Below are 25558 nucleotides of genomic sequence, written 5' to 3' on the forward strand. Positions count from 1 at the left end.
ATTAACGATCTGGAGGATGGTGTGGACTGCACCCTTAGCAAGTTTGCAGATGACACTAAACTGGGAGGAGTGGTTGATACGCTGGAGGGTAGGGATAGGATACAGAGGGACCTAGACAAATTAGAGGATTGGGCCAAAAGAAATATGATGAGGTTCAACAAGGACAAGTGCAGAGTCCTGCATTTAGGACGGAAGAATCCCATGCACTGCTACAGACTAGGGACCGAATGGCTGGGCAGCAGTTCTGCAGAAAGGGACCTAGAGGATACAGTGAACGAAAAGCTGAATATGAGTCAACAGTGTGCCCTTGTTGCCAAGAAGGCTAATGGCATTTTGGGTTGTATAGTCACGCGTAAAGAGTTTTGTAATTTGTAAAATCATCCTATAAATACTCCTGGCTGAAATGCATCACTCTGAAGCACATCAGTGTAAGGTGACCACACTGTGAGAATTGGCTTCCCTGAAGGAAGCTGTGCATGTTTCCTTTTTGTCTTGTACTGTTTTGTTTTTCGACAATAAATTTGGCTACATTTCATTATTTGGTCTCTTGACAAGTTCTAAGACCGAGTTGTGAGTATAGTCAAACAATTGGCTACCCCCATATAAGACAGGTTTCAGAGTAGCAGCCATGTTAGTCTGTATCTGCAAAAAGAACAGGAGTACTTGTGGCACCTTAGAGACTAACAAATTTATTTCAGCATGAGCTTTCGTGAGCTACAGCTCACTTCTTCGGATGCATAGAATAGAATGTTAAGTTCTCCTCAGACTTTCTATAGGTCATCTTAATTATCACTTCAAAAGTTTTTTTTCTCCTGGTGATGATAGCTCATCTCAATTGATTAGACTCTTCCTGTTGGTATGCATACTTCCACCTTTTCATGTTCTCTGTGGGTATGGCTACACTTACGGTTTGCAGCGCTGGTAGTTTGCAGCGCTGGTCATCCAGCTGTGCAGGGCCAGCGCTGCAGTGTGGCCACACTGACAGCTACCAGCGCTGCAGTGTGGCCACATTGGCAGCATTTCCAGCGCTGTACTGAGAGGTGCATTGTGGGCAGCTATCCCACAGAGCACCTCATCCCGTTTTGGCGCCGTTTTGGCGCTCAGTATTGTGGGAAGGGGAAGGAAGTGTGTGGGTCATTCCGCTTCCTGTTCCAACGCCCCGTGGTGCATCGCTTCACTTCCCAGCAATCTCAGTTTCGCCGTCCACGTTTCTTGCCATTGTGAGTTCAGCACGCTGTGAAATGGAGCCTGAGCTGCTGAGGAATTTGCTGCTGACTGTCGCCAGCACATCACGTTTGGCAGTTGAGCTACTCCTTCAGCTCCAAAGTGACAGTGAGGATTCCGATGATGATATGGATTTTCCTAAAGCGGGTGACATGAAATTGCTTGTGGCGGTAACGGAAATGCTCAGCACCGTGGAACGCCGCTTTTGGGCTCGTGAGACAAGCAGTGAGTGGTGGGATCACATTGTCATGGAAGTCTGGGATGACGAGCAGTGGCTGCAGAACTTTCGTATGAGAAAAGCCACTTTCATGGGACTGTGTGCTGAGCTCGCCCCCACCCTGCGGCGCAAGGACACAAGATTGAGAGCTGCCCTGACGGTGGAAAAGCGGGTGGCTATTGCAATGTGGAAGCTGGCAACTCCAGACAGCTACCGGTCGGTCGGGAACCAGTTTGGGGTGGGAAAGTCGACCGTTGGAATCGTGTTGATGCAAGTTTGCAGGGCCATTAATCGCATCCTGCTGAGGAGAACCGTGACTGTGGGGAACGTGCAGGACATTGTGGATGGCTTTTCAGAAATGGGTTTCCCTAACTGTGGAGGAGCAATAGATGGGACGCATATTCCTATTCTGGCACCACCCCACCTAGCCTACGAGTACATTAATCGCAAGGGGTATTTCTCTATGGTTCTCCAGGCGCTTGTGGATCACCGTGGGCGTTTCATTGATATTTACACAGGCTGGCCTGGAAAAGTGCATGATGCACGCATCTTTCGGAACAGTGGCCTGTTCAGGAAGATGCAGGAAGGTACATTTTTCCCAGACCGAAAGATCACAGTAAGGGACGTTGAAATGCCCATTGTGATCCTTGGGGACCCCGCTTACCCATTAATGCCTTGGCTCATGAAACCATATACAGGGAAGCTGAACAGGAGCCAGGACCGTTTCAACTACAGGCTGAGCCGATGCCGAATGACTGTGGAGTGTGCTTTTGGCCGTTTAAAAGCTCGCTGGAGATGTCTCTATGGGAAGCTAGATTTGGGGGAAAGCAGCATCCCCGCGGTTCTATCCGCGTGCTGTACCCTCCATAATATTTGTGAAGGGAAGGGTGAAGCATTCAGCCAGGCATGGACCAACGAGGTGCAAGTCCTGGAGGCTGAATTTGCACAGCCAGACAGCAGGGCTACTAGAGACGCCCACCACAGGGCAACAAGGATTAGGGATGCCTTGAGGGAGAAATTTGAGGCTGAAAGCCAACAGTAATGTTTTTTTGCCTTGACCAGGAGTGACGTGCACTGGTTACAGTGCTTTTCAGTGCCTGTGTTTTCCTTGATGTTTGTTACCTGTGTTTTCATTGGGGTTTTTTATCTTTCAGTTTATGCAATAATAAAAACTGATTCATAATCAAAGAAATCATTTATTTAAAAAAAATGAAGTACACGGGCAGGGGGGTTGGTTGTTGAACTGTACATTCATAGTTTCTCATATGTACTGCCAGGAGTGCTGTGCACTTCAGGATTGTACTGTTGCATGGTGATGGGGGTTGAGTGCAGAGGGTAAGGGTCGTAGTTCTCTGGGCTCATAGGTGACCGTACAGGTGTCGGGGGCAGCTGGTGATGGTGTAGGTAAGAACCTGGATGCTGGGGAACGGGACTTGGAGCTGACATTGGTGCATAGGGGAAAGAGGTTTGGGAGGGTGGGGGTTTGGCACGGTAGTGCTCTGCCTGCATTGCTACCATTGACTGCATACAGTCTGTTTGGCGCGCAATGAGGTTTATAAGCTGCCTCGTGGTTTTCTTCAGCGTCAACGCCTTTCTCCTGCTTTCTGTTTGCCTCCAGTGATGCATCTTTTCTCTCCATTCCTGCGCATTTTTATTCTCTGTTGCACACTGGTTCATAACTGCCTTCACCAGTTCTTCTTTGCTCTTGTTCGGTTTCCTCCTCAGGTTTTGCAGCTTTCTTTCAGTCACTGATAAGACTGGCCCAGGACTACTCAAGGTCACTGTAAAAAAACAGCAAATGATACATTTAAGAGAGCTTCCATTGTGTATAATCTGAAGTTATTTTAAAGTCTCACAAGCATTCCTCACACATTTCAGCAACTACTCGAGAATTCACAGCCTCCCAGAAATGGTAATGGAAATTAACCCTGGGCTTTCCTTCCGCGGTCTGCTCGAGCAGGGGGGGTGCTTTCTTAAACGCAGCACCTCCATCTCCCTCAGGAATTAACCCTGGGCTTTCCTTCCGCGGTCTGCTCGAGCAGGGGGGGTGCTTTCTTAAACGCAGCACCTCCATCTCCCTCAGGAATTAACCCTGGGCTTTCCTTCCGCGGTCTGCTCGAGCAGGGGGGGTGCTTTCTTAAACGCAGCACCTCCATCTCCCTCAGGAATTAACCCTGGGCTTTCCTTCCGCGGTCTGCTCGAGCAGGGGGGGTGCTTTCTTAAACGCAGCACCTCCATCTCCCTCAGGAATTAACCCTGGGCTTTCCTTCCGCGGTCTGCTCGAGCAGGGGGGGTGCTTTCTTAAACGCAGCACCTCCATCTCCCTCAGGAATTAACCCTGGGCTTTCCTTCCGCGGTCTGCTCGAGCAGGGGGGGTGCTTTCTTAAACGCAGCACCTCCATCTCCCTCAGGAATTAACCCTGGGCTTTCCTTCCGCAGTCTGCTCGAGCAGGGGGGGTGCTTTCTTAAACGCAGCACCTCCATCTCCCTCAGGAATTAACCCTGGGCTTTCCTTCCGCGGTCTGCTCGAGCAGGGGGGGTGCTTTCTTAAACGCAGCACCTCCATCTCCCTCAGGAATTAACCCTGGGCTTTCCTTCCGCGGTCTGCTCGAGCAGGGTGCTTCTTGCTTCATGGCTAGACTGCCTGTTTCGGGGCTTTGTTAACCCTGGGGTTCCTGGGGTTCCTGCCTGCCGCGCTATGCAGTTGGGGAAACCAGCACTGAAACACTCCCTCCATTTCCCACAGGACTTAATACTGGAAGATATCTCCCTTCTGCGGGTTACCAAAGAAGCAAGGGAGGGTTTCCTACAACAATGCGGATTCCGCCCGGGTCCTTATGCAGCGTGCCTCTGTGCAAGCATGGTTCCCCCACCCGTCCTGGAACAGTGGCGCGGACGCGTTAGCCTGAATGGGACAGGGACCACAATGGCTCTCCCTTTAAACTTGGTCACGCGAATTGCCTATGCTCTTGCAGAAACTTTTGAAGAGATTACAGAGGCAGATTACTGCGACGTGATAGACCACATCAATGGGATATTCCATGTCTAGGCATGCAGGCATGCAGCCATACCATCCCCCCGAATCTCCCCAAACCTTTGCATTGCAATAAAAGCTGCTTACCTGGGACCTGCTCCTGTGATTCTTCTGCACCAAGTTCCAGGGGCTGCGACTGGCTAGCTTCCTCCTGGCTTGAGAAGAGCTCCTGACTGCATGCCTCCTCCGGGCTGGCTTCCCCCACCACAGTAGCCTCACTGTCTGCCTCCCCCTCCCCCTCTCCCTCCTCTACCGGCTCTGAACTGTCCATCGTGGTCCTTGGATTTACAGAGGGGTCACCCCCATAAATCGCATCCAGCTCCTTGTAAAAGCGGCAGGTCGTGGGGGCACTGCCGGATCTGCGGTTTCCCTCGCGTGCTTTGCAATAGGCACTCCGCAGCTCCTTTACTTTTACCCTGCACTGCACCGCGTCACGCTCATGGCCCCTTTCCATCATGGCTCTCGATACCTGGGCAAAGGTATCATAATTCTTACGGCTAGAGCGCAGCTGTGCCTGCACAGATTCCTCCCCCCAAACACTGATGAGGTCCATCAGCTCGCCATTGCTCCATGCTGGGGCTCGTTTGCCACGTGGAGGCATGGTCACCTGTAAAGATTCACTGATTGCATTCCATACCTGGCTGAGCAAACAGGAAGGGGATTTTTAAAATTCCCGGGGCATTTAAAGGGCGGGTCACCTGAGGCCAGGGAAGTAGAGTCTGACCTGATGAGCAGAGTGGCTGAACAGGCATTCTGGGATACATCCTTATACCCTGGAGGCCAATCACAGCGCTGGTGTGTGGCCACACTTGATGACCAGCGCTGCAGCACCAGCGCTGGAATCCTTATTCCCCATGCCGAGAGGGGTGTTCGGCCAGCGCTGCAGCCAGGGAGTTGCAGCGCTGGAAGTGCCTTGCAGGTGTGGCCACTTACTAATTGCAGCGCTGGTGGAGGCTTTCCAGCGCTGCAAATCGCCAGTGTAGCCATACCCTGTATGTATAAATATCTCCTGTCTGTGTGTTCCATTCTATGATTCGAAGAAATGAGCTGTAGCTCACGAAAGCTTATGCTGAAATAAATTTGTTAGTCTCTAAGGTGCCACAAGTACTCCTGTTCTTTTTACAAATAGAGAATATTTTCCCAAATCGTGGCACCTGAGTCTTATTTATCCTCATGCACTCATGGAACAGAGGCCCAGATGCTCAAAGGCAACTAAATCTCTTTGAGGATCTGGGCCATAAACAATGCTATGACTACTGCAAACCAACATGACTTATACTGCAGCTTCTTGCAGCTGAATCCTTGCAGTGAACAGCCCACGAATGACCTGGAGGCCGAGAACGACTTGACAAATGCAGCAAATAAATGAGCAGAACCTGCAAATTGCTCATGGGCAGCTGAAGAAGGAAAAGAGGAGAAAGTAAGTCAGGGAATAAATTATTTGCTTTGAATCGTTCACTCTGCTTGATCATCCGCATGGGGCCACTTTCAACTCCTACCAGCCTAGGAGGCATTTGTGCCTAACCATTTTACTTGCTTCTAGGATCTCCAGAGTGGACAGGATGGATCTGTCTAGCTGTGGATTAGTTCTGGCTTTAATGAAGGGATGGAGCTGTTTAGCACCTCTAGGATTTCCTTACCTTTATCACTACTTTCCTCCCCAAAAGAGAGGGGAAGAAATACTTCCCTTGGGAAGACAAGGACCTGCCTGTGATAGGGCTCTGAGGACTCATCTGATATAGCTGTCAGTGACCTCTGCCTGAATTGAATTGCCTGGGTCATTAGGGAGGGTGGTCACTTGCTGCTCCAACCTGGGCAGGGGCAGGAAACCAGGGAGCCATAAAAAGCTGTTAGTTCTCATGGCTTCCCCTTTTCCCCTCTCTGGGACTGCCCAGGGTGGCTGTGGGGGAGGGGAGCCGTCCTGTGCCAGTGACTGCCCTAGACTCAGGCAGAGCCAGTTGAGCCCTTCCCATCCTAGCAGGGAAGCAGAAGATGCTCTCTCATCCCTCCCTGATATAGAAAGCAGCTAGTTGGGAAGCTTCTCTGACCCTAAAGTCCCCCTCCATAGCTCAGAGGGGCTGCGTAGCAGGGGTATTACGGTATCTCACCCAATATGCCCCGCCCATCCCCACTTCCCTCCTCCCCCATGCACTCGCCTGAGGGAGGGGCATGGAGCTGTGAAGCCTGCCGTGAAGGGGTATGTACCCCAAACTCCTACTGCCCTGCTCAGCAGAGACAACCCAGGTCTGCTGCCTGGGAGACCCCCAGAGGACGCAGCAGGATGGACTCCCCTCAAGCAAGATCTGATTGTTGATTGCCATGAAGATGCAATTCCTGGAATGTTTCCTACCAGCGGTTCCTATTTCTGGTGCTGAGTGAAAACAAAGGCTTTAAGCAGCATGATTCATTTAGCCATGGGAAATGAACTGTGGGCTAAGATTACTTAATCAGGCACCTAGGTTAAGGATCTATGCTGCTGCATATAGTAAACAGCTGTGGGTTTTAACTGCCTGCCCCCTCCTTGGGAAAATGCAGGGTTTTTACAGATTTCTTTCTTTTGGCAGCCAGACGAGGTGGTTAAAGAACTGGAATAAACCTATAGTTTGTTTTGTCTCCTGTTAACAAAAAATCCCCAATATTTTGAAGTGTTGCATACTGGTTAAAGCTGGAATCTGTCAACATCTATTCTGAAGCATCCTATTATTCCATCAGCTGTGGGCTTTAATTCATCCAATACAGTCTACACAACTCTCACCTCTATTATTATCTAGGATTGCTGCTGAGAGCTAGTGAAGTGACCTTACATGTTTCGCAGCAATGTTTTTTTTGTATTAGTCTATAGTGTAATGAACTAGCTAGTGAGTATGTGGTGCACCCTCACCCTCTACTGGGTGTATCAGAATTGCTTGACTGTGTGTCATAGCCCCTGTGACACAAGCAGTGACCGTCCTCTAGCTCATGTGGTAGAGGCTTGTGCTGATAGAGCAGCAGGGTGTGGATTCTATCTCTGGTGACACCATCAAATGCTGTGTGGCCACGATGGGAAACATAGCAACATCCATAAAGCACTGATGCCTGGATTTGCTACAGCGTCTATCATGGGGATTAAAGGCCCATTTGAAAGACTAGCCGCACTGAGTGTTTGCTCTATGCTACATGTTTATTGGTAAACAGCTGTACAGAAGAGTTCAGACATCTGTGTTTATAACCATCTGATGGAATGGAGCCCGAGCTACGCTGGTGAGCCACAAGCCCATGACATTACTATCGGCTGTGGGAGAGGGGGCATGCCATCTGGTCCCTTCTGCGGACTACAGTGAGGTTGGTGAAGAAATACAGCAGCCCAATGATAATACTGTGTCTGCTACCAATCACATTCCCTGGCCTGGCCTACATGTGTCCGAGCTCTGGGAATGGCTCGCATTTGGGATCCAGGAGGTCCCTCTGTCCCACATTAAACCTCTTCCTAAGAAGTAGGATATGGAGGTTCTGGGCTGGGGGAGGAGGAGCAAAAATTATTTTTACAGTGTTAAGTTGAATTTCCTGTTGGTGGCAGGTGCTGGCTTGACAGCCCTACAGTTTGAAGTCCTCTGTTGATCCGCACAATGGAGATAGCATGGGCAGGAGCAATTTACGTCCCCCACTGCCCCACCCTCCATTCTTCTTGCCCCCCCCAGTATGCCTCAACACCAACCTGGAGGGACCAGAATTAAGCTTCTCATTCTTTCTGGCATCTCTCCTACAACTGCTACCAAGGTGGCCAGCTGGTCCCACTCAGGTGACCTTCATGCTGCAGATACCGGTTCACTGTGGAATGAGTTGAGAACCTACCCATTCATTGACCTGGAACCATGGGCTGTCAGTTGGCAATGACTTTCTCTGTCTACTAGCCTGGGCTGGATTGCATAAACTATAGATACAAAGTTCTCTATCCGGTTATCAATGATCTGAGCCATCTGGTCCCTAAAAATCAATGTATTGCCACTGAAGAAGAAACTTTCACACTTCACTGAATGTTTGCTTTTTATTTTGACATCAATAAACTGTCCCAATTAGGTTATTTATCTGCAGCTTTTGGGAGCAGGGTCCAATGTGTGATCGGGAAAGAGAGCGAAGTCTATCAAGAATCTGCATTGGCAACAAAGTGAAACGAGCTCTAGACTTGGTGGAGAGTGGACATGGTGGAGAGTGCATTCTCCATCTCTGTTTTCTCAGCTACCATCATCTTGAAGTGGAAGGGACAGATCCTCAGCTGGAATATAGTGGTGTAGCCTCATTGATGTCAATGGCGCTACACTGATTTATGTCAGTTAAGAACATGGTCCAGTGTTTTAAGCTGAAATAATTGCAGAGCCCAAGAACAGCTAATTGATTTTCACTGATATCAGACATAGAAGCCCTGCATGGAACATTGAATGTTGAGATGATATCTGCTCTCAGTTTAGTCCCAAAAGTTTTTATTATGTTTGAAGTCGTTGGATCTGTAATAAACGATCCCCCCACGTTTATCATTGCAGCTCCTAGCAACACGTACGCGGTGGCAAAATGATTATACCCAGGGCAAATGTATCCTAGAGGGCTGGATTCTCCGCCCTGTTTGGGCACTGCTTGGGCACACTGGAGGGCTGGTGGGTCAAGGTTGGTCAGAACTCTCTGAGGCCATGTCATTCGGCCCCAGCATAACACAGAGCTGGTGACAAGCACATCCAATTTAGATCACTGGCATACGGGCTCTCAGTCACCGTATACCTGCGGAGGATCAGGCATTGCAGAGATCTAGCTGCCATCCCTCCCTGCTATGCCCTCTCTCTCCCCTTATGCAGAGGGCAGGGGGGTGCTAGTACAGGAGCAGGGTCTGCTTCCTCCAACTTTCTGCCAAGGAGAGCTCCCCCGTGCACGGGAGTCTCTGCTGGTCATTCCTGGTTAGTTTAAGCCCCCTTTCCATGGCAGGAGTGGACCGGTGAATCCGGCCCATACGGTGTGCAGTGCAATTGGATCCTGGATAGCAGATGGAGTATTTGGCCACAGGCACTTCAGTAAATGGCTCGGTACCAGGACCCAAGGTGACGGCTCCATTTCTTAGAGCACTGGGAAATATTCCCAGTCCCCCATAGGAAAAAAAATAGCCTTTGTGACGCTTAACACAGGAGGGTCTCACGCCTGTCTATGGTGGGACCTACATCTAACTAGAGACATTGTCTCTTGCAAAACTCCCCTCCCATTCGCTATTAGAAAGAACACCTGTCCTCTCATTCACTATCATGGGGCCATCTCCCCTCCCACCGGCTACCACAAGGATCACCTGCCTTCCTATTGGCCATTGCAGGGCCCACATTCCTTCCCATTCGCTATCAAAAAGAACACCTCACCTTTCATTCGCTATCATGAAGACCACTTCCTTTCTCATCAGCTATCACAGGGACCACCTACCTTCCTATTCCCCACTGAAGGGCCCACATCCCCACCCATTGGTGTTTGTATACGATCTTTTGGACACCTTCAGCCATTGTGCACATGGCACAGTAACCTTAGGGGAGTGTTTAATGTTTTCATTGCTGTCTTTCATGCCATGCGGCACCTGGAACAAGAGGGAGGCACCTCCACTGCAGGACCTGCCAGCTCTCCAGGGTGCACTGCAAGTACACAGGGAGCAGTGGTGAGCCACGAGCCCCAGATTGGGAACCACTGACATAGCACAAGAGGTAGTCAAATGACCTTGGTTCCTGTAGAGTCTGAATAGTAGATCACCCCCAATGCAGTTAAGGTTGCCAACCATACAGGATTGCCCCGGAGTCTCCAGGAATTAAAGCTCAACCTTTAATTAAAGATTATGTCATATGGTGAAACCTCCAGGAATAGGTCCAACTGAAATTGGCAACCCTAAATGCAGTGAAGGGTGGTTCTCAGCTTGAGTGTTACCGACCCAATTGATGTTGCATGGGAATTGGAGGACACATAGTGAGTGATGGCGCCTGGCATGGAGAACTGCAAGGCGGTAGCTTTCCGCTGTGTGTGCTAACAGTTCCAATCAGCACTCATGAAAGCTGCTGAGCCAGATACGTGCCCTGCCCCAAGTGCTCCGGAACTCAGAGGCGCCTGCATGTGCCTAGCGTTCCCGCCACCAGCATCAATGCTGAGCCAGCGATGTGAGCTTTCCAGCAAGACCGCCTGCTCTCCACACTTGCCATTCTGAGGCCTAGCTGCGTGCTGGGTTGTTATCGTACGTGGGTCACAGCCCGTGCAGTGTTTGCTTGTTTTACAATAGCAGTCAAAGATCCTCACATTAAAACCCTAACACTCAAGTCCTTGACAGTACTTCCTACAACTGCTCAGTGAGGTAGGGCAGGGTTATGGGCTAGGTGTTACCACCCTGTTCTCTGTGCCTTTGCACAGCCTGATCCAGGCCCAGCATGGGCATGATGTAGCTATCGTCTGGGGGCTGCACACAAGGCTTACAGTGGGCCGGGCAGGGTGTCCAGCCCCTCTAAAATATTAGCCAGCTCGGAGGTGGGGCAGAGGAGGCCGTAGCTGGTTTCCCAGCTGGCTACTGAGCAGCGCCTCCCCAATGGCAGACAGGGAGTGTGGGGTCGGGCAGTGCTACAGGTAATGTCTGCTCTAGCTGGGGGTGTGTCTCCATACTCGCAGCTACACACTCGTGCTAGCTCCATGAACTTCATGCTTTGGTGCATCAGCACCTTCTGTTTTGTCAATCCACACCCCTGCACTTCTCCGCTATTGCCCTTCAGTCTTGACCAATGGCCTCCCTGCAAGCCAGTCCTGGGTGTGGCATCCGCACAGCTCTGCCAATGCACCTCAGTGCCCCTCAGCACCCCTGCTACCCTAATCCAGGCCACCACATAGCTCTGCCAGTGCACCTCAAGCCCGACTCATAGCACCCCTGGCCACTGCATTAATGATCCGTCATACAGCTCTGCCAAAGGGCTCGGTCTGAGCTCGAGTGCCCTGGCTCACGCCCTGAGACTCGGGTCCAGACACCCAGCAGCTCCCATTGCTCTTAAAAATGCTTGGCCCCCCAGGAAGAGGTTAAAGCAGATTAAAATAGGAGGCAGGGCTCATTGGTGCTGGTGGCTGCCACCCTCTGTGTGAAGGGGGCTGTGGTATCAGCTGATGATGGGCAGGAGCAAGAGCAGATAAGGGGGAGCTCAGTCCCCACTTCCCCCCCCACACTCCTCCCAAGTCAGCCAAGCAAAAGTGTAAATGCCCTGTGCAGGGCTTGGGGGAGGGGCATCCAGGGCCAGTGCAAGGATGTTTTGCGCCCTAGGCGAAACTTCCACCTTGCTTCCCCCCCTCCCGCGCCCCTGCCCTGAGGCCCCCCCCGCCCCCGTGGCAGCTCCCCTCCTCTGCCCTGAGGCACCCCCCCTGCCCCAGCTCACTCCTGCTCCGCGCACGAGCCAATCAGCTTAGGCGCCGCACGCCTGGGAGGCGGGAGAAGTGAAGCAGCCACGGCGTGCTCAGGGAGGAGGCAGGGCAGGGGTCAGCTGCGGCGGGATGTTCCCCTGCATGCTGCCCCCCGCTTTACTTGCTGCAGGCAGCCCTCCCTGCGCTCCCCTGCCCCAGCTCCCTCCGCCTAAATGCCTGCGGCGACCGGGGCGGCCGAAGATCCGGCTGCTGCAGTCGCCGCCGAAGAAAATGGCACCCCCCCAAATCCCAGCACCCTAGGTGACCGCCTAGGTCACCTAAATGGTTGCACCGGCCCTAGGGGCATCCCCAGCAGCTCCACACCCTCGCTTATAAACGGCACCATTTAGACATGCTGAGGACAGAGAATGCAAGATCAACAAATCAAAATGGAGAGTCCGGGGCTTCTTGCCCTTGAAAAAATGTAACCCTGGAGGCAATTTCCTGCATCTGAGGCGATTTCAGGACTATTTCAAAAGAAAAAAAATATGCAAAGGAAAGTGAGCAAAGGGACTTGAGCTGACATTTAACTGCGACAGCTGGAGGCTTGCTCTGTACTCCTGCGCTATCAGCAAATGTGCCCCCAGAGTCATGCAGGCCAGTGGCCAGAGGATGACACCAGAGCAGGTTTAAACAGAGGCACAGAACAGCAGGGTGCTCCTTTATGCTGGATCATGCTGCACCGTTAGTTCAAATTACACTACACAGCCAACCCAGCAATATATTGCCCTCTCCACACCCAAACATAGTACAACCACAGGAAGAAAACACGGATTACGAAACAGATCAAAATCCCCCACAGCCTCCACCCAATCCAGCCACCTCAGCCCTCCTCAGATGCCTGCTCAAAGAGCCAGGCAGCACCGGGGGCCCTGAGGGGCCACACATTTGGGGCATTTCAGACCAGGTTTGGGCATGAGCAGCAAGTTGAATGTCTCTTACAGAGACCGCCCACCCTTGGCAACCAAGGACCAATGGCTCAAGCAGCTCTACTGATCCCAACTGCAGCATTGTGGCATGGGGAGCGGAGCCATCTCCCAGGTCCCAGTCATTTAGGGCTTTACAGCTCAAGACCAACACCTAAATTCAAGAAGGTGTATGGCAGGAGAGCAGCCCGGGGCCCATTGGCCACCGCACTCCAGGGATCAGAGAGCAGCTGGGAAGCAGCAATGGAACAGTCAGCTCAGGCCTGGATACTGCAGGTCATGGCCGGAGATGTTATCCTAGTTTGCTATGGCCTGGGCCATAGCTCATTGAGCCCAGAGTCACGGCAGCTCGGCGACAGTGTTGTATATTCTAGGAAGTGCCAAGCTGCCATTGGAGCAGGCACTAATCTGTGTTAATGAACAAGCCAAGAAGTAATTAATGCAGGCACTAGGCTGAGCCCGCTGAACTCATCTCCTAGGTGAGCCTGTATTTTCTGGCTGCAGACACAGGCAAAGCACCGAATAAACCAGCTGGGGAGAAATTTAATCAAGACGGAAAAGCCAGTGGGGCACCTGCTGGCAAGGTGAGAAACCAGGGCTGATTCACTGACATGCAAGGGACTCAAAGCTGGTTCTGGAAGGGATGGAGGGAGGATTCCCATCTGGGCGGGGCATAGTTGGGATAAAAATGGCACCACGTGATGGAGCAGGAAGTGCATGGAGGCTAGTAGCAGTATGGGACCATGCAGGCTCCTCAGCTCAGTGTAATACACCCCAACAGCCAGCCCGCCACTGACACACTGACAGGCAAAACCAGATAGGAGCTTCAGTGCGTTGCCGGGAAGGCTTTGCTGCAGAGCTGCAGGGCCAGCTTGTCAGTCAAAGCGCTCCTAGGCCACCGTGTGCATGGGAGAGGATGCTCCGAAACGTCTGCCAGCGAAACCCTTTGCCAGTACGAACGGCAGAACACAGGCAGGGTAGAAATGCTCTGAGCGAAGCTCAAACCTCCACTAGCAGCGATGGACAGAGAAATGCAGGCCCAGCCCTGCAGGACACGTGGCCAGAAAATGAGGAGGGCATCTGTCCTGCTGAGCTACTACAATAATGGCTCTGGCTGTGATGGCAGCACATTGGCATGGGATAAGAAGGGTTAAAACAAGGCCTGGATTAACCCTGTGCAGCTCCGGCCTTTCACTGCAGGAAGCGGCGCGGGCCGAGGGATGTGCTGGCCGCGGCTTCCCACAGCCCCCATTGGCCTGGAGCAGCGAACTGCTGCCACTGGGAGCAGCTAACGGCTGAACCTGCGGATGTGGCAGGTAAACAAACCAGCCTGGCTGGCTAGGGGGCTTGCCCGGCTGGCTAGGGGGCTTACCCTGGCGAGCCACAGGCCAAACGTTGCCAATCCCTGGTCCAAAGGGTGAGTCAATGAAAAGAATCAACCCGGGTTCCTAGCCATAGGGCGGCCGCGGCAGGCAGCTACCAGGCAGAAGAATCCCAAGGCTAGACTGGCACAAGTGGGTGCTATATCTGTGCCAAATTCTCCTCTCCGTCACCCCACTGATTCCCATAGGGCTGTGCCAGTGTAGCCGAGGGCAGCAGCTGAGCCACTGTACTGAGGTTGTCAGCAGGAGTTTCTCGCTGTGCCTTTCCCATCCCTCTCTCCACCCAGGCGCTTTCTATTTGTTTTTCACCTGCTCTTCGCCCTGTTTTTCTCTCCTCCCTCTCTGTTCCGTGACCTTTTCTCCTCCCTGGATCACAGACCCAGTAACATTAGGGTTGAGACAGAACCCACAGTGCTCCACTGAGTTTGAAACCAGTTTGCACCACCCCCGTTTGAACACAGCGGGGCCGTACTCAGGACGTAAGCTGTTGAGAACGTGGGTGGTGTGGCATAGTAGACAGAGCAGTGCGCTGGGAGTCCGGACACCTGGTTTCTATTCCCAGCTCTACTGCTGGGTCTCCTTGCCCAAGTCACTTCCAGCCTCAGTTTCCCCACCCCTAAAATGGGGCTAATGGTTCTGACCTCCTTTTAAAGCACTGAGAGCTGCTGAGGAAAAACTCCGTAAAAAAGCTAGGTATTATTATATTATCCTTCAAACCCATATGGACATCCCTCCTGGACTTGAACTCTGACCTTTCTCAGAGCATTACCCAAAACCAGGCCTACAGGTTTGGCATGGTGGGAACAATGTCCCAGATACCAAGAGCTGAGTCCGTGACTTACCTTTGTGTCTGTGGTTTTTAATAAACTCACCCCACAGCAGCAGCTCCTGCCCCGTGGGGCTGGGCCTGGCTCTCTGCTCAGAGTGTTGTGATCAGGCTCATGGGTTGCAGCACCGCTCAGGTTTGGCGTGGCTGCCTCGCCATTATCATGATGGAGGCGTGGCCGGGTCAAACCTGAGCAACGCTGAGACCACGTGTACCAAGTCTCAATGCCCAGCGTGGGGAGCGGGGCCCAGCCCCATGGGACAGGAGCCACCACTGACTGAGGGATAAAGGTGGGGTGGGCTCACTCTCCATCCTAGGGTGACCAGAAGTCCCATTTTTATAGGGAAAGTCCCATTTCTGGGGACTTTTTCTTATATAGGCGCCTATTACCCCCCACCCCCGTCCCGTTTTTTCACAGTTACTATCTGGTCACCCTACTCCATCCCCAGCTCCACCCGGGACCCCCTCCTCCTCATTTGTCATGGCAAATTTTATCAAAAATCACAAACCAGTGACTTTTACAAATTTACCATGCCTGATTTGTGATTGCTGATCAAAGATGCCGCGACAAATGTGCAGCCCTGCCCATAACCACAAAGCCTGTGACAATAAAACAGAGCGCAGCTATATATAAAATCTGGGTGTTCCTAGAACGTGTCGTTTGGAGGCAGCTCATAGCGCAAAAGAGCCGGGAAGGGGTATGAAGCTAGCGCATGCTCGACACCCAGCCGCAGCATCACAGCATTTCAGGGGGGTGGGGAGGGGCCCGATGGTCACTGAACGTAAACTTTCCAAGGTCTTTTTTGATCCTGTTCAGTTAAGAAAAACAAACAAACCCACGTCAGTTGCACCTGATCTGCTGCTGTAAAAGCCCCATCCATGCTGAGATCAGATGGAATTTGTTTTTAATGTCATGAAGGCGACTCCCACTTAAGTGGCATCAAGAAAACAAGCCAACGTCCAAGCTTGCACCTGCCCGTTTGGAAATGTCCTTCCGTCTTTGTGCTGCTGTGGGAAGCATGAGCAATGAAGGGAGGTTGAAGCTGTCAGGAGCCGCAGACTCTGCCTGGAGGCCTGCTGGGAAAGGAGCAGAGAGAGCAAATGGATGTGACATGGGAATCAAACCACTGCCCGCACACCAGGCTGTAGAGCTGTCCTCATGCGCTTTCCCTGGCTCAGTGACTGGTCATCATTCACAGTGGCAATTCGTAGTCATTCATAAGGACAGTGACTAGTCATTGGGCCAGGGAACGTGTGTGAGAATGACGGGACAGCCTGGTGTCTAGGGATCGATGTGACATGGGAGTGGCTCAGGCTAGCTATCCGAGTCCAAGCCCACCCGACCCTCTGGGTCTGAGCTGAGCTAGCTCGAGGGCCCCGATCCTGATCAGAGCTTCTGGGCACTTCCTAAACACAAATAAGCAAAGTTTGAAGGTATGGTGTTTGGACAGGGCTAGTCTCCTTGGCGTATCAATCTCGTGACAGCATCCGTAGGCATTATGCATATACATACGCTGGGGTAGACCAGTGTTACAGAGCATTGCCTTTATTCTGTCCTTAAGAAACTCTGTTTGTTTGCAAAATAAGGTCTCTACCATCTTATGGTTGTGCACTCTGTTGTTGCCAATGCTAGGTAACTCCTGCAGATCTTGGTGGCTTAACCTGCTAATGAGAGCAAAATGAGAGGGACAGGGCTAGAATGGTTTCTGGGCTGGACAGAAAGATTTACTGGATAGAAAGTCTGGCTGATTTCTCAAGCTTTCAGCACGTAGATGAAAAAGACAGAGGGCCAGATACATCTGTGCTGTAATGCCATCGACATCAGTTACACCACGCACGAGATGAGTTTAGATCAGGGGTGGGCAAACTACGGCCTGACCCAGTCTCTGTGCTGCACGGTGGCGGCGGCTGCGTGGCTGTAGCGCCGCCAGCCAGCGGTGCTCCAGGCAGTGTGGTAAGGGGGCAGGGGACAAGGGGGGTTGGATAGAGGGCAGAGGAGTTCGTGGTGGTGGTCATAAGAACATAAGAACATAAGAAAGGCCGTACCGGGTCAGACCAAAGGTCCATCTAGCCCAGTATCTGTCTACCGACAGTGGCCAATGCCAGGTGCCCCAGAGGGAGTGAACCTAACAGGCAATGATCAAGTGATCTCTCTCCTGCCATCCATCTCCATCCTCTGACGAACAGAGGCTAGGGACACCATTCTTACCCATCCTGGCTAATAGCCATTTATGGACTTAGCCACCATGAATTTATCCAGTCCCCTTTTAAACATTGTTATAGTCCTAGCCTTCACAACCTCCTCAGGTAAGGAGTTCCACAAGTTGACTATGCGCTGCGTGAAGAAGAACTTCCTTTTATTTGTTTTAAACCTGCTGCCTATTAATTTCATTTGGTGACCCCTAGTTCTTGTATTATGGGAATAAGTAAATAACTTTTCCTTATCCACTTTCTCAACATCACTCATGATTTTATATACCTCTATCATGTCCCCCCTTAGTCTTCTCTTTTCCAAACTGAAGAGTCCTAGCCTCTTTAATCTTTCCTCATATGGGAGCCTCTCTAAACCCCTAATCATTTTAGTTGCTCTTTTCTGAACCTTTTCTAGTGCTAGAATATCTTTTTTGAGGTGAGGAGACCACATCTGTACACAGTATTCGAGATGTGGGCGTACCATGGATTTATATAAGGGCAATAATATATTCTCAGTCTAATTCTCTATCCCCTTTTTAATGATTCCTAACATCCTGTTTGCTTTTTTGACCGCCTCTGCACACTGCGTGGACATCTTCAGAGAACTATCCACGATAACTCCAAGATCTTTTTCCTGACTCGTTGTAGCTAAATTAGCCCCCATCATGTTGTATGTATAGTTGGGGTTATTTTTTCCAATGTGCATTACTTTACATTTATCCACATTAAATTTCATTTGCCATTTTGTTGCCCAATCACTTAGTTTTGTGAGATCTTTTTGAAGTTCTTCACAATGTGCTTTGGTCTTAACTATCTTGAGTAGTTTAGTATCATCTGCAAACTTTGCCACCTCACTGTTTACCCCTTTCTCCAGATCATTTATGAATAAATTGAATAGGATTGGTCCTAGGACTGACCCTTGGGGAACACCACTAGTTACCCCTCTCCATTCTGAGAATTTACCATTAATTCCTCCCCTTTGTTCCCTGTCCTTTAACCAGTTCTCAATCCATGAAAGGACCTTCCCTTTTATCCCATGACAGCTTAATTTACATAAGAGCCTTTGGTGAGGGACCTTGTCAAAGGCTTTCTGGAAATCTAAGTACACTATGTCCACCGGATCCCCCTTGTCCACATGTTTGTTGACCCCTTCAAAGAACTCTAATAGATTAGTGGTCAGAGGGCGGGGGTGTGGATAGGGCAGAGGTGGGCAAATTACGGACCGCGAGCCACATCTGGCCTGCGGGGCCATCCTGCCCAGCCCCTGAGCTCCCAGCTGGCCCTGGCCCCTCCCCGGCTGTCCTTCCTCCCCCGCAGCCTCAGCTTGCTGTGCTGGCAGCGCAGCATCCTCGCTGGCTCCGGGGCTGGGCGGCGTGGTGCAGGGGCAGATTTACAAGTGAACACAGGGTGCCCTGGCAAAGGCCCCCCAACAACAGGGGGACCCAGGGCCAGGCACTCGGGCAACTCAACACTGGCTGCACTGAAATCATATGCAGGCGGGCGGTGCAGATGGCGGGAGCGCAGGGAACGCAGGCGGAGGACTCAGGGGGAGCACTGGGAGGCCACGCAGCTGGCCAGAGAGAAGCGGCCCTTTGAAGGGGAAACCGCCGCTTCTCTCTGGCTGTGCGGCTGCCCCTGCTCCTGTTGAGTCCTCCGCCCATATTTGCAGGGCCACATTCCGAAAGGGGCTGGGGGGGGGGAAGATGGATAAGGGGTAGGGTCCTGGAAGGGGGCGGTCAGGGGCAGGGGGTCCTGGAAGGGGGTGGTCAGGGGGTGGGGGAGGTGGATGGAGGGGGGTCGGTTGGGGACAAGGAGCAGAGGGGTTGGATGGGTTTGGAGGTTCTTAGGGGGGCAGTCAGGGGGCAGGAAGTGGGAGGGGGTGGATAAGGGGTGGGGGGCAGGCTGTTTGGGAGGGGGCACAGTCTTCCCTACCTGGCCCTCCATACTGTTTTGCAACCCCAATGTGGCCCTTGGGCCAAAAAGTTTGCCCACCCCTGGTTTAGATCCTTCCTTTCATAGGTGCTGGATCTTCTAGCACCTCCGGGCTTGAAGTGGTTTCTATTATCTCCAGGGTTTACAGTTTGGTTCAATGGGTCTCAGTGCCCCCACTATACAAATTGTTCCAGCACCCAAGCTTTCTTTACGTGCAAGTAAGTCTAGTGGCATCTAAGCAGGGGGAGGTGGGGGTGTACTGAAGAGGAATGGTCAGCCAGCACAGGCCTTCTCTTATTTAGCTGGTCAGGGATTTTTCCATCAGAAACTGCCAAGTCATCAACACCACAAGTTTTTGTGAGACGGTTTTGATGAAATTTTTCAATTTGAAATTTTGGGAGGGAGGGGAGGGAATTTGTAAAACTCTGGTTGGTGTTTAGAAATGCAAGATAATGTAAGTTAAAAAAAACCCTTTTCGTTCTGAAATTTTAAGCCAATTATAGTTTTAAAAAGTTTTTTAAAAAATAGAAACGTTTTGATCGATCCAAACGGGGCTTTTCCCCCCACACTTTTGGTTTGCAAAAAAATTAGAGATTTTGCTTTTTGGTTCCCAATTCAGGACAGGAATATTTGTTGATCACTCAAAATATTTCAACAGGCAAGAAATCCATTTCCTGCCCTATGGTGCTCCCCAGAGAACAACGGTAAGGGCGGGACCATGAGGAAATCTTGCTTGCCTCGTGGTTGACTTCTCTGAGAGCAGGGAGGTCTACGTTACCCATGATCTTGTCCTGTGCAGAGGAGGCCTGGGAGAGAGTCTACATAATGGAACAGGTGAAACCACAGCATTCCTTGAGCAGGGTGAGGCCTGTCTTGGTCACATACGGTGTGGAGGTTTGCTGCCCTCTGGACATCATCTTCTTCTCTTTGACAGGGGCTGTTAAAGAGTTCTTGTTACCGTAATGGTCAACCACAAAAGAGCAGAAGGAGAGCTAGTGTCAGTGTCACCTCTTAGGGCTTCCCTCACTGGATGGGACTTGGGTCCCAAGAGGTCATGGCTGGGATGTACCTCCCAAATGACCAGGGCTGAGACATATGTCTCTAGGAGTCATGAGACATGTCCCATGTGATCTCAGATGCGACTGAGTGGGCCCAGACTGGACTTGCCTCCCAAAGAGTTATGGATGGAGCATGCCTTTATTATTGCCAAGGATGTGCACATCTCACTTGGTCAATGATCTGCCTCCTTTGTGGCTACGGAAGGGCCCCAGAAGGAGGAGATATGCTCCGAATGACCACGGATGGAACATGGGGGACGGACTATGATAAGTGTTTTGAGTAGGGTGACCATGTTTAGATAAGAAGGTGATGGGGGTCACATAAGTAGCTGGGTAGACTGGCACATACGGTAAATACCTGAACCACAGAGGAGGCAGCCACCCCAACCAGCCCCCAAAGCATCTTTGTGGAAAAGCCAGGCAAGAAGCAGAACCGTGACATGTATATCAACCTGTCATCTTCCTGGGGTATGACACCTAGCCATCAGAGACAGGCAATAGTCCCTCTGTTGAGTTGCCACTCCCCTCCCCCTCTTTCTTCTGGTGGCATATGGTCCCAGTGTGAAAATCGCTGGTCTGTTTATAGCAATTAATTCTTGGGACTAGCCAGCTTTGTAAACAGGAGAAAGTGCCAAAGAGACGTCTGTGCGATAAATAATACGAATCAGGCACCTACTTGCTTTCTGGAGGCAGCTTTTGGAAAGCTTTGTTTGCAGGAACTCAGCCATTTCCTTGTCTTCTTCTTTTTCTCTATGACAGGTGGAAATTGGTTCTTGCTTAGTAAATGGGCCAGTGAACCACTCAGGGTACACAGCAAAATAACCCCGCAGCAGCGAGTCCCAGACCCCGGATCAACCGACATGGGCTGGAGCAGTTTGTGCTACTGGGCTGGAAGCAGCAGTGTCACCGTTCCCTCTCGGGCTGGAGCCTGGCTCTGAGCCCCTCCCGCAGCTGGGCTTCAGAGCCTGGGCTCCAGCCTGCGCGGGGACGTCTACACTGCTGGTTTTTAGTGCCATGTAGACGTACCCACAGATGCTCATTTTGAGTAGGGTGACCATATTCCCAAAGGGAAAACAGGACATCACGTGGGGCTAGCCCACCCCCACCCCTGCCCCTGTGAGGGACTGGCCCGAGCCACTTTCCCAAGCCCCTGCCTCCCCTCCCCGCATGGGGCTGGCTCGAGCCGCTAGCCCGAGCACTGCCTGCCCCCCTGCATGAGGCTGTGGTCACGGCTTGCCCAAGAACTGTCTGCCTCCTGCCCAAGCCCTGACTCCTCCCCCCTGCATGGGGCTGGCATCACTGCTCACACCCCCCACACCTTCCTCCACACCCCACTTTTTTGACAAAAGTGGGCATTTGTCCTGTTTGCACTTGCCAACTGATCAAGCGGACAAGCGCAAACGGGACAAATGCCCATTTTTGCCAAAGAAGTCGGGACGGGACTGTCCCAGCAAAAACGGGATGTACAGTCACCCCAGTTCTGAGACAGAGAGACATTGTCTGATTGGAGCACAGGACTGGGAGCCAGGAGATCTCGAGTTTTGATCCCATCTCACCATCTGATTTCCTTTGAAATCACAGGCAAGTCTCTTTACTTCTCTATGGAGCGGGTGTATGAGAGCAGGGGGCGGATTTCAACTACTATCTGTGACATTCAGTGGGGACTGGCACCTAAATCCCCTAGGTGCCTTTGAAAATCCCATGTTTTTGTGACAGCTGCCATCTTGGCCAACGCACTGGGGAGCGAACCAGGCACTTCCAGAGCGAAAAGCATCAGCTGCTATACAGCTTGAGCTAAAGCCTGTGTGGATCAGCTCAGAGGGGCACCTGTGACTCCCACGACCAGTGGATTACACTTTGAAGATGGAGACTGTCCTCCCAGTGCTAAGAGCTATTGTTTCCCCAATGTATCATAAACCCTCTTCTGTTGACCCAGCATGAACCTAAGTGGTAAGTCATCTAGCCTCTGTTCTCTCCAGGTGACCCCCTTTTCGTGTGAGATACGGTGTCAACACATTAGAATTAGCCACATTACTTTCACATCTTCAGTTGGTTTCCTTTCTCACGCACAGTGTGTTCAATAGTGCAGGGTTCTCTGCCTGGCTGGCATTTCAGGGTGGGGCCTGGCCCAGCTGAACTGGAGGTCAGCTGGACCTCCTGATCAGACAGCTTTAGGACTTGCCTGTCCATGTAGGGGTGGGGGTTAGTGACTGGATCTCCACTTAGCTATGATAGATCGGCAATGCTCCTAGCAGCGCACAGAGGAGGGAATTGGATGCTAAAGCTCAGAACTCTGCTCTGCACCTACGTGGGTGTGAGGACATGGGCAGAAGTGATGACCTGCCAGGCCCAATTCACATTCAGACCTGAATATGCATCAAATCCTTTGTCTGCTAAACCTCAAAAGCAAGGTCCTTGTGTGGAGGGGGTGTCTTGTGCTTCCCTGGGTTGGCCTCTTGCAATCCTTCATTTCGGCCTAGTGCTTAGACACCTCCACATTCCCCAACCTCCAATGCTTCCTAGCTGAAGTCTCAGACATTCCCTCTCTGAAAACCAGCCTGCAGCGTGACCCCTCTGGACTAAAGAGCCTGCAGCGTGATACCTGTGTACTCTTGGGGTGTCATTCTCCCTCACCCCACTTCTCAGCCGTCCGCCCACTCCCACAATAATCCAACAGTGTCCCAGCCCTGGACCCCTTTCCAACTTGGCAGGGAGCTCTGCAAAGCTGAGCCCAGTGTTCATATCTGTGTATAGTCCCGGTGGATAGAGCACTGGGTTGGGACTCAGGAGACCTGGGCTCTGTTCCTGGCTGACAGGCTGTATGAATGTAAAGAAGTCACTTCACTCTCCTTGCTTCTATTTCCCTTCCCACTCTTTGTTTCGTCTAGTTAGATTGACAGCTCTTTGGGGCGGGGCCTGTCTCTCACCATGTTTGTATAGGTCCTAGCACCATGGGGTCCTGAGTTTGGTTAGGGCACCTCTGCTCTACCATTATACAAATACTAAACCAACCCTCGTGCATACCACCGTCAGTAAAAGGAAACACCTTCCTCTCAGAGTCTACCCATCAGCTCCCCTCTTGCTGCAGGTCACCAGTGAAATCTGACCAGGTCACAGGCCCATGCTACATGCTGTGATCTGGTCAGATTTCACAAGCGAGGCAGAGCTGGAGCTGGTGATCTCTTGGCTGAGAGCACTCCACAGGCCTGCCAGAAATGATGTCAGCACAGTACCAGGCATCCTGCCTTACCAGACCTATTGCATGGGAATGTGGATTTCCACTGGCCCTGTACACTCTGGGACACGGCAGCTTAGAGCTCTTTAACCGCTAACTGACAGGGAGGCTAGAAGGGTGTTTTGGGGGAAGGGACAGACAGGCTGCTCCTAAAATACAGCCAGTAAAAGGTTTATAGGGAACTGGCCAGCTCCACAAAGACTGGGGGAAAATCAGCCCAGCAATCTGGCTCCTTCTGGAAGAGATCAGCCTGGGTTTTAGTTAAGTGCTCCGTGCAAACCTCCCCTTTTCACAGAAGCCTGCCTGCGGTAACTGAAGCTGAAGAATGACAATGAGGGAAGGGGAACCAGCAAAACAAAATAACTCCCCTTCTCCCCACAAATATTTCTCCAGGCAAAAGCCCCAGCCCCTGTGACGGCACCAACTGAGGCCATGTCAGATTACATTGTGATGGTTAGCTTGGAAAATGAATTTGATGCCGAGATACAGTGCCCAGGACAGACAGACAGACAGACAGAGATACGCTGCCTCGCAGAAGCATGGTGCGGGGAAAGCAGAAGGCACAGAGGCCATTTTGTGATCTAAATCCCCAGGGAGGGAGATGGGGGGTGGTATCAGCTGAACATTTCAGGATCTTTCAAAATGTTTGCTTGGTGGGGTGGGGCGTGAGGTCATCTCCTAACTGGTTCCCCTGTCCCTGACTATCACTCTGCAGATACTGCACCCCAGAGCGAAGGAGGTAGTCCCACAACCCGCAGCGTAACTCCTGCGGGCACCACCTCCAGCGCTGTCTGTCCCCAGGAGTTACCTGCAGAGCCTCGCCGCTTCACACATACACCTGAGCAACAATCCGACCCTCTCTTCATTTCTCACGGCCAGCCAGGTTAACTGGGGCCAGCAGTAACAACGAGTGACCACAGCCCCCAAAACCCGGAGAACAGATCCAGCAGGGGTGGAGGCGCCAGCCTGAGGAGGCATGCACAGCAGGTGGCAGAATTAAGGAGAAATCTCAATTTGCCCAACAGGTGGCAAAGCACGGCTCAGCAGAGTGCAAGCAAGGGGCTGCAATGTGCTGTCTAGATGGCATGATGAACAGGAATGCCCCAGGCCCCCAGCACAACACCCATGCGACGGCAGAGCTATAGTGACTGCTGTCTGCTAGCAGAGACATGTTCCAAAACATGCATTACATTCTTCTTGAGTCCTAACTGAAGGCTTGCAGGGGTGCTGTGCTTGCTGGGGAGAACACTGGGGAAAGCCAGAGGTATATGCTGCCTCAGCTTTGAATACGCCTGAATGGTTTCATTCTGCAATGGCTGACTGGGCCTGACTGACCTTGCTTCCTGCCTGCTGCAGCATGAACCCTAGTGCAGACAGACCCTTTGCACTTCAGGACGTCTTCTTGCACTGACTCGTCATGTCATCAAATCATAGAAGATTAGGGTTGGAAGAGACCTCAGGAGGTCATCGAGTCCAACCCCCTGCTCAGCTCCCATAGCTAGCAGCTGCCCCTTTACTTAAAACCATGTTCTTCTCAGCCTGTTTGCCAGAAGCTGGGAATGGGTGACAGAGGATGGATCACTTGGTGATTACCTGTTCTGTTCATTCCCTCTGGAGCACCTGGCATTGGTCACTGTCGGAAGACAGGACACTGGCCTAGATTGACCTTTGGTCTCACCCAGTATGGCCGTTCTTATGTTCCTTCTATCACCACCAGTGCATGTTGCCTTTCCCCTGCTTCTGCCCCATTCTGCACCTCCAGGGCTGGCTTATGGCATAAGCACTGCAGACCACATACCTGTGGTCCCAGTTCCTAGTCATGTGATTACATCGGAATCTCAGCTTTCATTTTAATAAAGAGTCTGAAGAAAAGCTGAAAAATGTGACCCAAGTGTAATCGATGCTGCATTGTCTGCCTGAGTCTGCAGACAGCCTGAAACAATAGCTCTGAGAGGCGTGAACTGCCCCATACCAGCTCAATGGGGTATTGACTCCAGGACCCACCGCTCTGAGAATCCCCTGCCAACACCTTGCCAATAGAAGACTCAGCACATGGCAAGAGGAGAAGAGTGCGGTAGGGCTGGCCCATCCAAACAGATACACCTGGCTGCT

General features: G+C 51.7%; 1 protein-coding gene across 2 annotated transcripts in view; it reads right to left on the reverse strand.

Moving 5' to 3' along the window:
* Positions 1–15788: 15788 nt before the first annotated feature.
* Positions 15789–25558, reverse strand: part of LOC123347057 (bMERB domain-containing protein 1-like) — a 55412-nt gene continuing 45642 nt past the window's right edge. The window contains exons 5-7 of one of the 2 annotated variants that reach the window (XM_044984496.1): positions 20888–20961; positions 19932–20090; positions 15789–16102 (exon numbers count right to left, since the gene is read on the reverse strand). In XM_044984496.1, the coding sequence (XP_044840431.1) occupies positions 19972–20090; positions 20888–20961 (193 nt within the window). In that variant the 3' untranslated portion in view covers positions 15789–16102; positions 19932–19971. Of the gene's footprint in view, positions 16106–19931; positions 20091–20887; positions 20962–25558 lie in introns of both variants that reach the window. The other variant, XM_044984497.1, reaches the window with a different exon arrangement.

Source organism: Mauremys mutica, chromosome 12 (assembly GCF_020497125.1).
Source record: "Mauremys mutica isolate MM-2020 ecotype Southern chromosome 12, ASM2049712v1, whole genome shotgun sequence".
Lineage (NCBI taxonomy): Eukaryota > Metazoa > Chordata > Testudines > Geoemydidae > Mauremys > Mauremys mutica.